Genomic DNA, 14,202 nt, shown 5'->3' with positions numbered 1-14,202 from the left:
AAACTATAGTTGTCATACATTTTTATAGTTTCAATATCAGTATTTAACCTACACAATAATACCATTGACCAAAACCAAATTTGCTGTAATAAGTGACCCAAGTAACGGCAAACACAAGCACACGGTGAATGCTTGTCATTTTAATTGTAGAGCGATGAAGGCACAATCAGCACGAGACTTTTGATTTGGTTCTCGCGCGCAGCGTAGCATCTCCTGGCTCGTGCGATATCCGGAGAGCTGCCAGCATTGTATGCGGGGGGGGGGGTTTGCTCGCACTGACTCTACACCAATGACAATGAACTGCGCATCCTCATATTGCATTCATAGCTATGAGTCTGGTTTTCTGACATCTGCGACACAATGACAGGTTCATTTACCTTAATTTGACGGTGATCCCACGCGTTATTGTGGATATCCAAGTAGGCGCATAAGAGATGGACAAATAATATGGACTGGACACCGTCTGTTGAGCGATACCAGAGAGATGCTGAAAGGTATGTCTGCGAGTCCTCAGTGTATGAAAACAAGTTTGAGATGCAGTGGTTGGGTTTATCTTATTTTATATCAACGTATGTATAATAAAAACTGTGTTTTTGATGGCGAACAGCTGTTACGTCTCGGCTATTTGTTTTTCATGTGTGTCAATGGCACAGTTCAAGACTTGTTTGTTTCATAAGCTGCAAAGGGTTAATGAACAAAATAATGACCACAAAACCTCGCTGGACCATGTGTTGCCTTGTCAATTTGTATCCGGTCACACTGATGCACTGAAAAAATGTTTCATTCAATTAAAGGCAATCCCTAAGGGCAAGTTATTTATTTTTCATTGGCTCAAGTCAAAAAATATAAATGTGAATCGTTACCCTACATTTTTTTAATTGGATGAATGAAACGTTTTTTTCAGTGTGTGTCTGGATATTATATGGTTGGATAGCCTATTATCCTGTGGGGTTCAGTGCTCTTTGACCATTTTTGCTCTTCACTACACATGAATAAAGGATAATTAGGATAAGGATACTAATACCACTTATTATCAGGTGCTTGTCTGGGGTGCTGAAACTACTCTAATGAATTGGCATAAGAACGAAGGGAGGAAGTGACCAAATGTTAGAGAAAATAATATTAGTGTCCAGTTACTTTTTTAGACCATTACATGCACAAATGAATCCTGGCATGCTAGTTTTTTTTTTTAATATCAAATGTCTGTGGCATACCTGTCAACCCTCCCGTATTTTACCATTCTATCCCGCTATCATACCGTTTAAATATTTTCCCGTATTTCTCCCGTATTTTTAATCTTTCTATTTAAAAAAAAAATAAAAAATCCACTGGGCGTATTTTATATGTTTGCTACATTCGCATCAGATAAATCTCCCGTAATTTGTATGGACCAGACCTCATTATATGAATAATCACGACAACAAATTCCAAGGCTGTTCAGTTGCCAGATCTTGTATGAAACGCATCTTTCTCACACGATCGACGCATACAAACTGCAACCCATTTGTCCCCTCAAATTGGCAACCTACAGCCCAGCGATGCTATTGATGTATGCGCAGGTAGTACCGCGGAAAAAAACAATGATCACTGGTAGAAATGGGAGGAGAAGACTGGTGCTCCAGTGAAAAAAAGTAAATATGCATGTAAATGTATATTTACATGTATAATGATCTGGGGTGCTGAAACTACTCTAATGAATTGGCATAAGAACGAAGGGAGGAAGTGACCAAATGTTAGAGAAAATAATATTAGTGTCCAGTTACTTTTTTAGACCATTACATGCACAAATGAATCCTGGCATGCTAGTTTTTTTTTTTTAATATCAAATGTCTGTGGCATACCTGTCAACCCTCCCGTATTTTACCATTCTATCCCGCTATCATACCGTTTAAATATTTTCCCGTATTTCTCCCGTATTTTTAATCTTTCTATTTAAAAAAAAAATAAAAAATCCACTGGGCGTATTTTATATGTTTGCTACATTCGCATCAGATAAATCTCCCGTAATTTGTATGGACCAGACCTCATTATATGAATAATCACGACAACAAATTCCAAGGCTGTTCAGTTGCCAGATCTTGTATGAAACGCATCTTTCTCACACGATCGACGCATACAAACTGCAACCCATTTGTCCCCTCAAATTGGCAACCTACAGCCCAGTGATGCTATTGATGTATGCGCAGGTAGTACCGCGGAAAAAAACAATGATCACTGGTAGAAATGGGAGGAGAAGACTGGTGCTCCAGTGAAAAAAAGTAAATATGCATGTAAATGTATATTTACATGTATAATGAGATATAGCTTACACTTCAAAAGGCTATTTAATTGATTAAATATGAGCGTTACAAGTTTCAAAGTCAGGTGCTGCGCTGCTTTGTTTACATTTACATTTACATTTAGTCATTTAGCAGACGCTTTTGTCCAAAGTGACCTACAAATGAGGGCAATAAAAGCAGTCAAAACTAACAAAAGAGCAACAATATATATGTGCAAATGACAAGTTTCGGTTAGCCTAACACAGTACACGTATCAAGGTATATATAAAACTAACAAAAGAGCAACAATATATATGTGCAAATGACAAGTCTCGGTTAGCCTAACACAGTACACGTATCAAGGTATATATGCACACACACACACACACACACAAAGAAAAACATGTAGATAGAATAGAAAAAATAGAAAGCTAGTTTTTTTTAAATAAAAAAGAAGATAAATAGATAAAGTAGAATTAAAATAGAATAGAAAGTGCTAGAGTTAGAGGGTCAAATAAAGATGGAACAGACGTGTTTTAGTCGTTTCTTGAAGATGGCTAAGGCATTACTGCAGTTATGGGGGAAACGGCTATATTCCTGACGAAAAGCGCCACCTGCTGGCAGAGAATGAATTTGCATTTTTCAATAAGCCCTCCTGCTCTTTAGACCAAAGCCAAAAACGACCCTTATTTTTACGCAGAAAACACGCAGTTGTAAATGTGAACTGGTGGATCTACAAGAAGATAATGAATTGTAAAACTCTAAATATATAGCCTACACTAAGATATATTTATGTTACTAAATGAATACAATTGACAGGTATGGTCTGTGGTGAGTTTTGGCCCATCCCACCTCAGAGGTCTTGACCTTTTTTTGCTATTAAAATTATTTTAAAAATCTGCTCTCAAGTGCACCCGGGAAGCTCCTGCTTACAGTTTGGGCATTTTTATATTACAACAGATCATGCATTCAATTTGGAAAAAGAATACAAATGTGCAAATAATATTATTTATTTAAAAATTTTTAATATCATATTCAGTATGACTTTGCTTTATTATAAATGTGCTTAGAACTCGTAAATATGATATTTCCAATTTGAAGGCTGCAATATATACTAATTTTTAATTATTACAATTTTAATTATTCAATATTGTTTTAAATTAAGATTCATTTTAAAGAATAAAACATATTTAACCATATTTAACTGCCATTTGAGACACAGTTTTTCCTCATTATTGTTATGTCAGTTATCTGTTTGTATCTAACAGTTAGATTTGATCTAAATTACATTACTGATGTAAACTAGGAATAAACTACAGCTGTTATAGGACATTACTAATGTTCGTAGTCAAAATTTGTGTTCAGGCACATTCGTTTTCTTCTTCAAAGTTCACAGTTTCCTCTTGCTGGTAAATGCTACAGCATATGTGCAAGCAGCTGTTTGATGTTATCTCAATGTCATTTTACTTCTGTTATATTGTCAGATAAGTAGGAATGTTAAAATGACTCTGATAATGACTTTCTTAGTATTGCATCTGCTTCCTAATGGTTTTCTAATTGTAATTGACATAATATTGTGTCTGCTTCTAATTCTACATTCGCAGATGGACACGTAGCAAGGAATTGTAGGAGTTATACAACTTCATTAACAGCTTGTAAAAATGTGACAGAGTTAATTACGGAGTCCATCGCCTCCCTCCCCCTTTCACACAGACGTATATATACAATGAAGGACATGTCCTGTTTCTAATCAGCCAGTACAGGGATTGCCTGGGATTCATTCTACACATATGGCAACCCAGAATTACCCTGTCAGTGCTGCAGATTCATTATATACAAGACATAGAAGCATGAACAATTCCACCAGTGAAATGATTAAATAATAATAGCCGTAGCCGGCCCTGCTTACATAGCATGTAATGGTCGGTAAAAGTAACCATAACATGTAAGGTCATAGACGTCTTAATGCTTGAAGAAATTTCGCCCACATTATGTTTAAAAAATATTATGGGATAAAAGGGTGCTTTGTTGCTATATGTTTATGGTCTATAAAAATACTGGATGTAGTGATGTAATAGCTGTTAGGATCACCTGCTCTGAGGCAAAGTGCTCACTATGAAAGAATCCACTTTTCTGATATGAAATGGACTGTTTGCGGTTTAGTTCTAGAGTCCTGTGTGACTTGTGGTTCTCCGTTAGTCGTACACCCAGCAGCTGGTCCTGGGCAGCTGTTCAAACACAGGGATTTCAGATTGAAGGGTGGGAACATAGTGCAGTCTCAGTGGTAATTACAGGGTCACCGTGGCTCCTGAGTTAGATACACTACCTCTTTCACTGTTATTGGAAATATTTAGTGTGATTCCTTTTGTACATTTCGTATTCTTTATCTATCTTTAGTTTTGTTTTCTCTTTGAATGTCAAAGCATCTTTAATCATTCTGTCGAGCTGAGGAGAAACCTCTCAGAGAGTTCAAACACAGTCGCATGTTGGCTTGTCTTGAAAGAGTAATGCGTGCCATTTCCCAGGACTGCAAGAAGACTAACGGCAGGCTTAATAAGGAATAAAATGTAGCTGATTAGAACACATGATGATGAACAGTTAGCAGGCTCATCCAATGTCAATTATTTAACTGGGGGAAGATTTTGCATTTATGTAAGATGCCTGAATGGTATTTGTCGCTCTGCTCTTGGAGTCAATCTGCACCTTGGAAAAAAATGTGACATAACTGTTCAGAGAAGCTTCATTTAATGGAACAGTTCACTCAGAAATAAAAATGGTGTCATCATTTATTAACCCTTATGTCATAAGGAGAAGAAATTGAAGACTTTCTGCTATTCTTTTTTGTAATGCAATTACAATGAATGGGGACTGAAGCTTTCAAGTTTCCAAATAACACTAAGCACATTTTTGAAGTTCTATGACAGGCACAGATAATTATTTAAGTCATTATTTACTGATAATCCTCCCCTCCAGTGACCTGTTAAATGGAAAAAATACTATGGATCTCAATGGCTACCGTCAACTTTTTGGTTACCAACGATCTTCAAAATATCTTCTTTTGTGTTCCCAGAAGAAAGAAACTCATACAGGTTTGGAACAAGTGAAGGGTGAGTAAATTATGGATTTTTTTTTTTATTTTTGGATGAAGTATCACCTTAATGATGAATCATTAAGCCAAGTTGAACTTGAGAATCGAATCAGCCCGTTTTGTGAACTAATCATTCAGATTGGTTTTATAAGAATGATTCATTCATGAATTGGACATTGCTAGTTCTCTCATGAACTCTCATAAATGCTGAGAATTATGATGGAAGTAAACATTTTACAACCTTACAAACAACCTTAATTTTGGCCCGTTTCTCATTGTTTGACTGCAGAATACCTTAAAAAATATAAATATTTCTATTAGATGACAAACGTAAACAAAAATGAGAAAAGTTGCCTTGACAACTAAATAAGGTTATGTTAAAAGTACTAAAATAATTATTAAAACTAGTAAAAATACTAAAATTAAAAATGGCTGGTCATATATGGACCAATTTAAGATACTATTTTGGTGCTTTTGTGTCCTTTTTGAAGCTTGAAAGCTTTCGTCCCTGTTCTTATTAATTGCATTTGAACTGTCTTCAAAAATTCCATAAAGAAGCCAAATAGGTTTGGCCATTTATGAGAATAAGTACATAAATAATGACAACATTTTCATTTTTGCCTGAACTATCCCTTTAAAAGCAGTGTGTGTGTATTCAATCTAACTTCCATAAAATGTACTATATCACTCAATTTCTCAGTGAGATTGCATGTAGAATGAAAATGTGAATATTTCTCTGACTAAACTGTTAGGCAACTCATCAGCCACTCCCCTGGAAAACATGTGATGCAATTTCCATTTCAGTCTCCTCGAGTTTAGTCACACACACTAGGGATTTTATAAATCATCACGGACAGAGCCTCACAGTTATGTCTGTGCTATATATATATTTATTTTTGTCTGTCGTTTACAGCTGACTTAACTTTCAGTCTTTTTGAACTTAGAACTCAGCAGCAAGAGATAATCTTCTTAAATGCTGTGTTTTACCTACAGACCTGTCTGAGCCTGTGTCCCTCTCTCCTCGCCCCTCCTCTCAGCTCACAGACAGTAACAGCTAGGGGCGAATAGCCCATTTACAACTTAAAGGATGCTCCTCAAGCCTGGGCAGGAAGGCCCAATGTGGTTTGTAGTTGAAAACCACACGCACACACCCTCCTCCCAACACATACTCAGAAAAACCTGTCTTTGAGCATGCACGAACAGATCATTCTTTCAGGGTAAGCCAGTGGCGCTCTGTGTGTGTGTGTGTGTGTACCCTCACCTCTGTGCTGTTTACCACTTACCAACCCTGTATGTGTGTGTTTCGCTGACTCCCGGTCTGGCCTTGCCACGTCAAATGACCATCTCCAGCCTGCCGTCCAGACAGAAATAGCAATTTTGCCCTGCATGTGTGTGTGTCTGTGTTTGGTTGGACTCCTGACCAGCCTGGTCTTTGGAAATGAAGATTTCTTCATTAAAACACTGGATTGAGATCAGAGCCACAGAAGAGAGTCTGGCTTTTTCCCTTTTTAGGAGCTGAGTTTGTTCCTGTCTGTTCTTTTTCAACTTTCGTGTGGTTTGGATGTCGCAAAGATGAGTGGATTTCTGTATCGTGGCAGGTAAGCTATTCACCTCTAACTGAGCGGGAAACATATACTTCAGGAGAGAAGACAGCTTGCTTTCTTTTTTTGAGGAATTTGTTTTTGTATTACACAGTGTTGTGTTTAGGATTTGTTTGCTGAGTTTGAATCCAGGCATAAATTGCAGTAATTTGAAAAATGTGGGAGTACAATGTCTGGTTTACCTCATCATAAGGCTGAAATCATTACATTGGTACACTTTGTATGAGTAAATTAAGTACAGAAAGTTCTTTCAATGCTATTTAGGTTTATGCAACTCCGAACGCATGGGAATACGAAACTATGCCCCTCCATTTATGCAATAGCACTGTTTAAACAGCATTCACATTTGAGCACACCATTTGTTAGTGTGGGGGAGTTGATTTCTCAGCTGACCACTAGTGTGATTATGAGTGAACTAGAGCAGGTGGTCATGACTCAGGGATCGTCTTGGCAAGTGAAGCTATTGGGCATGTTTTGTCTGTATGCGATGAAGCTGATATGTAATGTTTCCTTCTCCATGGAAAATCTTGGAGAAACAAAGAGGAACGTTAGACGCTCATTAGCATAGGCCCATCCCCCATGATATGCACACCTTAGTGGGTGGATCGTGCCGACATGGTAAAGTTGTTGACACCCTCAGTCAGCTGTGTGTGGAAAACCATCTGTTTATGTTCCTTTTGCTTGCTGAACCCCTCTGTCGCTCTCTGTGGGGCAATAATGTGATGTGAGATGGATGTTCTTTGGCTTTTAGGAGACGTTTAAGTGGTTTGATATGGATCATGTTAATTAGGCGCCTGCTTCTTTGTCTCTCACATCAAAGTGAGGAAATTAAACGATCCCATCTATCACACTACTGTCTTGCTTGTATTATGGTCTGAACCCGTTTATCTGATAGGTGTTAAGAGCTCATGTGCGACAGTCATCATCTAATGGGACTTTGGGAATTAGCCAGGGATATTTGGATGTGGTATTGAAAATATATGGTAAAAGGAAGACTAACATCATGTATGAACATTCACTGGGTGTTGCTACGTTTTGTTTTCAAACCAAAGCAATAAGGATCTGTATTGCATTTGTTATATCAAGTGGTAAATTGGAATGGTGGTTTTCAAATAGATTTTATTTTTCTAGTGATTGTGATTGTGACGAGTGATTGCCAAGTGGGGGTAGACGTACCCCGGGGGGTACTTAAGGTCACAGACTACGATTTTCCTTTTACTTTGATAACATTTTAAAACAGTATAGAAGTAATCTGATTTGGTGTCAATAAAGCAGCACATTAGCCTGATGGGGATACACTACCATTCAAAAATCCTGGAAATATTTTCACTATTTTCACAAAAGACATTTAGCAGCACAACTGGTTTGCACAGTGATAAATGAAATATTTATTGAGCACCAAATCAGCATCTTAGAATGATTTATGAAAGATCATGTGAAGACGGGAGTAATGACTGCTCAAAATTCAACTTTTCAGTCACAGGAATAAATTATATTTTAAAATATATTAAAACATATATATTAAAACAGTTTATAAAATGTCTAATAATATTTCATAATATTAATGTTCTTATTGTGTTTTTGATTGGTAAGCATAAGAGACTTCTTTTCAAAACATACAAAAATCTTACTAATGAACATGAGATAAAAAGGGTTGAGAAACAATGCAAACATTTTTGCATTTACAGCATGTTGCTTCCAGACAAGCATGCATTTGTTGATATGTGTCAAATTCAATTTACATCTTAGTGAATTAGCCATTTAAAAACTGCATTGCATTCAAATGTTTGCGATATTTGAGACATGTGAGCATGGGAGAGCAGCATCTTACCGTATTATCCTATTAGACTGTCACTTACTTAAAATAAGCCTTTTACTGATGCAGCAACAAACAGCTGATTCTTAGCTGTCTCATGACAACAGTGTAATGTCATATGAAAATCAACATTGATAATAATATGTGTTGTGATCAGCAAATCAGCATATTAGAATGATTTCTGAATGATTATGTTACACTGAAGACTGGAGTAATGGCTGTTGAAAATTCCGGTCTGCATCACAATAATGGATTATATTTTCAAGTATATTAAAAAAAGTTATTTTAAGTTGTAATATTTTATGCTGTTACTGTTTTTACTGTAGTTTTGATTCAATCAAATGAATAAATGCAGCCTTTGTAAGCGTAAGAGACCTCTTTCAGAAACATTTGAAAAAAATCTCATTGACTTTTGAATGGTAGGTTATTTAAATACATAATTGTAATGTGGTACTACATGCATGCTATTGTTAGCTTGGCTTAAAACCAAAGGTTCCTTAGCCTGAAAAAAGGTTGTAGACTGCTAGAATATACAATTACAAAATCAATGTCATTCGAATATAGCACTCTAGCACTGAGTGCATGTGTAAGATGAGTCTGTCTTAAATGACCTTGTGTCCATTTGTGCTGATGATTTGCAATCTGAGCAGCGTTTTAGAGTCTGTGGGCACCAATCAATAAGAATGTGTTTAGGAGGTTAAATATTAATGTTTAGAGGAACTACACTCAGAGAGCATTAGGAACTTTTCTATCTTGTATCAGAGAATGGGGCAGACTGAGGAGAATGCTACTTTATCAAATTTATGTTATCCCTCAGCTCGTGTCAGCATTATCATTATGCAATTATATAACCTGTTATTATAATCCCATTACTATAATTATCATTGCGTTACTGAGAAGCCCAAAGAATATTTGTTTATTAGTAGTTCAACTGACTGTGCTGTCCCAACAGATACTGACATTGCAGTCTAGTTTTACAACATCATGTCTGTTTGATAAGAGACATTTTTTCTTTATTGTTTTGTGTAAGATGGTATAAAAGACTAGACTACTTGTCATCTATTAACAAACGTGAAGCAGATGGGAGGTTTACAGACATGCAGACCAAAATCAGGTGGTAAAAATGATCAGGTGTGCTGTCATCACTCAGTTAACATGAAAAGACTGAAAGACTGTCTTTAGCATGGAAAAGGTATGTGAAATGGAAATATATTTGGCATTTTAACTCTTCTCACTAATGCCAGAAACAGAAGTGTAACAAACTAGACAGTCATTGTTTATCAGGAAAATTGCTAGCACAATTTTCACAAGCCTGCTTCTTTAAATATGGCTGGAGTCTAAAAACATAGTTTTTTTGTTCAAAAACTTATATGGGCCTGAACTTATCTAATGCAGTATGTTCTCAGAAACAGATTGAAGTGATACAAGAGGGCAAATATTAGTCTTTTCTTGTATTTTTCAGACACTATAATGGACATAAAGCGGCCCGGTATTAACAAACGTGAAGCAGATGGGAGGTTTACAGACATGCAGACCAAAATCAGGTGGTAAAAATGATCAGGTGTGCTGTCATCACTCAGTTAACATGAAAAGACTGAAAGACTGTCTTTAGCATGGAAAAGGTATGTGAAATGGAAATATATTTGGCATTTTAACTCTTCTCACTAATGCCAGAAACAGAAGTGTAACAAACTAGACAGTCATTGTTTATCAGGAAAATTGCTAGCACAATTTTCACAAGCCTGCTTCTTTAAATATGGCTGGAGTCTAAAAACATAGTTTTTTTTGTTCAAAAACTTATATGGGCCTGAACTTATCTAATGCAGTATGTTCTCAGAAACAGATTGAAGTGATACAAGAGGGCAAATATTAGTCTTTTCTTGTATTTTTCAGACACTATAATGGACATAAAGCGGCCCGACCCAAGAGCATGATCAACATGGGCGGTAAGTATATTAAATTAATTGGTAGATCTTCCATTTTACACTAAAGATGTAAATGTGCAGTTATTTTGAATGCTATGTCACAATACAGTTCCACAAATGTCACTTTATGATGTGCTTAAAGGGATAGTTCACCCAAAGATATGTTACTCACCCTCATGTTGTTCCAAACCTTTATACATTTATTTCTTCTGTTAAATGAAAAGGAAGATATTTTGAAGAATGAAAAAATCCTTCAGCAATTTGAGGGTGAATAAATGAGGATAAATGAATTTTCTTTTTTGGGTGAACTATCCTTCTTATCTCTTAGCTCGTAGCTCTTTCCCTCAGTAAAATCACTGACTTTTTAATAGACTAAGACCCAATTTTACCAAAACAACTTGTTTTGTCATAAATCTGAGTTTGCAAAACACTGTGGCAGTGATGTTCTGAAAAATGGAGTCGGTCTGCTTTGTTAAGCTGCTTCTATCTGGATATTACATGACTCAAGCTCTTTCAAAAAGATGAAATCATCTCACGCCCCCGCACCCTCCCCCCCGCCTCAGATAAATGCACATATAGTTTATTTCTGGACAACTCTGCTAATAAAAACATAAAGGTAATGGCTTAATTAGGTTCCACAAAACCTCGCTGTGAGCGTGTTTGACATTTCTCTGGCACAGTAAATGTGTAGTACAGCAGGCCTGTGCCATGCAGTCGTCTCCAATACACCCCTAGGCACACGTCCAATACACACCACTGGCACATATTAAATAAAAGTCCTTTAATAAGCTTTAATGAGGCCATGCCATGGTTTTAAAGAACTGCAAGAAGATTGGGCCTTGCCAGTGTTTCTGTGATTATGCCCTGTAGGGAATCTCCTCTTCTCATGCTGGGGAAAAAAACACATAATTTTAGCCCTGTTCCTGGAACTTTTTTTGTAATGGTTTGGCACAGTTCTGCTCTGTATGTGGATGTTTGTGTACGATAGATCAGATATGTGTGAACAAAAATACACATTTATATTATAAATATTTATCATAAATAAAATATTAATATAATATAATATAAATTATTATATATTTGTTTAATTAAATTAATTATTATATTAATTAAATATTAGTTTATTTGCCTTTAATGCTGACATGGCAATAAAATAAACAATTACTATTGATAATAATAGTAATAATAATAAATAATAAAATAATATTATAATATTTTATAATATATATTTGACATGAATATAACCTTTTAATGTTGACATGGCAATAAAATTAACAAATACAATTTATAATAAATTAATTAAAAATTTAAGATAAACAAAAAAAAAATAATAAAAATGTCTGATTTTAGCATCCAATTTCCCTCTCTTTCCTCCCAAAAGTTTTGTCTGTTAACTTATTAATTTATTAATAAAGCAAAAATCTCCTAAAAGTATTTTTTTCTATAAACATTCTAACTGTTGGTTGTATTTTAACAGATTCCTCCAGTGATGACGCTGAGAAGAGCTCTGTTTTGCAGACGCATAGCCTGAGAGAGTTTGAGCAGGTAGGTGCTTACTTTCGTTTCCCTCAAAATTAGCTTTTGCATGCAACTGCAAGCCTGTGAAAGCCATTTGTCAGGCTTCTGACTGGTTTTCACTGTGTTGAGAATGTGGATCTTTGGCGTTTGCCTGCAGATACGGTGAACAAGTGAACTAGTTCAAGGGCTTGCTTAAAATACAGATGTAAATACTGTACTTGGTTTTTTAGCCTAATCAGAACCATTCTCTTGGTGCGTAGCTAATCGCTCCTTGTACCAGTTCTGACATGTTAATACGCCATCAAGCTGTCCTAATTTATTTTGGGAATGCCAGATTGTGAACAACATCACTATTGACATGTTCTTTCAGCTCGTTGTCCTGTCTAATCAGATTTACCCATGCTGTTGTCCAGTAAACACAATGGAATCCATCAAGAGTCCCAACAACTACATGTGTACACGCACAGCCGAGTAAACCTTCATATGGGTTTTGTAGTGTTTTTTTATGTGATTTCCATAAAACACACTCTGGACAGAGCAGGATCTGGAATGTCTGCTGTACACACGCTGATGTGGTTTATCTGTATGTGAAATGCTTTCTGGGAAGGGAGCCAGCCTATTATGGCTGTGATCTAACTTCGGCCTTGCTACCTTCAATTACGAGAGGCCTGTGTGAAAGAAAGGTTTTTGAGTGTGTAAGGTTTTGTGAAGAACATTTCATGAAGGTACCATAAGATCACAATCCACTGATAAGAATGTCATATCAGTACTCCAAAACAAAATGCTTGACAAAAATGTAAAGTTGTGTTAGCTATTGTTTTATGACCCACTTAATTTGAGTTACTCAGATTTTTCCGCAGCTTAATTTTCATAAATCTGCATATTCGCTGCTTCGTAATGAAGAAATCTCATGTGATGCTTTCAAAAACTGCTGTTGTTGAAACTGGCCTGTTTTTTTAGGGCTGGATGAAAATGTAAAATCTTTCAAATCTAGGATATAATATTTGTATGTACTGTATTATATTTATTATATTTTTTAAATGTAACAACATATTCTGTAATATTTTATGTAAACTTTAAAAGGTAATTTTTTTCAGGATAATTGTGATCTTAATTTGTTGTTTGTTTATTATTCCTAATTCTTAAATTTAGTTAAGTTTTTTTAATCTTGATTCTTAAAATCCCAAGTTCTTTTATGCTATCCCCTTTGTCAGTGAATGCTGTAGTTTAATTTACAAAGAAATTACTCTTATCAGCTAGTTCTTTTTAGTGAATCAAAAACATAAAGCACAAGCAGTGCAGTCTGATTCTTGTAATGAATGGCTCAAACTGTTGAACCATTTGAATCAGTCTGAAATACTGCCCTGTAGGCCTATAATTTACAATATTAACAGAAATATTTTTTTCTATATATATATTAGAATATGTAAGCAAAATGGAAATTATAGCAGAAATATACTCCAATCAGAATTGAATTCAATTGAAATCTGAACTGAATCGAATCATGTCATCTGTGTTGTTACCTAGTTCTAATGTTTTTACTTATCACTGGTGTACTTTTGCTAATGTTGTATACCATTTATGTTTGATTTGTGTTCTACCTTTGTGTTGATGTGTATGTGAGATTTAAACGAGTAGTAGAGATCGTTTCTCCATGGATGAAACATTCCTGCTATTGAACACAGTCGGCCTCTAGCCTATTTTCCGCAGATCTGTCAGCTGGAAGAGCCGATTGTTTCCACACTAGCTTGGAATATGAATCTGCCAAAATATAATTTGTAACTATCAAACAACTTGGTGGGGTGTGATTGGAAGGTAGAAGAGTTGAAAGTAAGGAAAAAAACAAAATGCACTTCTTCAAAAAGCCCTTTTTGCTGCATTTAAGAAATTGAAAGCATATGGTTGCCTGTTTTTTGTACCGACCACAAAGGCCATTTAAATTGATATAAAAAGATGGCTTGTGCACTATTAAAACCTCAGTACAAATTGAAATTAC

The 14,202-nt window shown here is 35.7% G+C and overlaps 1 protein-coding gene across 2 annotated transcripts in view; it reads left to right on the top strand.

Annotated features, from left to right (window-relative positions):
- The first annotated feature begins 284 nt into the window (after positions 1–284).
- Positions 285–14,202, top strand: part of pde4dip (phosphodiesterase 4D interacting protein) — a 67,382-nt gene continuing 53,464 nt past the window's right edge. Inside the window, exons 1-3 of one of the 2 annotated variants that reach the window (XM_016235743.1) lie at positions 285–494; positions 10,657–10,709; positions 12,166–12,233. In XM_016235743.1, coding sequence (XP_016091229.1) covers positions 448–494; positions 10,657–10,709; positions 12,166–12,233 — 168 coding nt within the window. In that variant the 5' untranslated portion in view covers positions 285–447. Of the gene's footprint in view, positions 495–6,618; positions 6,945–10,656; positions 10,710–12,165; positions 12,234–14,202 lie in introns of those variants that run through there. The other variant, XM_016235745.1, reaches the window with a different exon arrangement.

Source organism: Sinocyclocheilus grahami, unplaced genomic scaffold, assembly GCF_001515645.1.
Source record: "Sinocyclocheilus grahami isolate Dianchi unplaced genomic scaffold, SAMN03320097.WGS_v1.1 scaffold473.1, whole genome shotgun sequence".
In the NCBI taxonomy this organism is placed as follows: Eukaryota; Metazoa; Chordata; class Actinopteri; order Cypriniformes; family Cyprinidae; genus Sinocyclocheilus; species Sinocyclocheilus grahami.
Note: the sequence above shows the minus strand (reverse complement) of the source record. Positions and strands in the feature narration are given on the sequence as shown.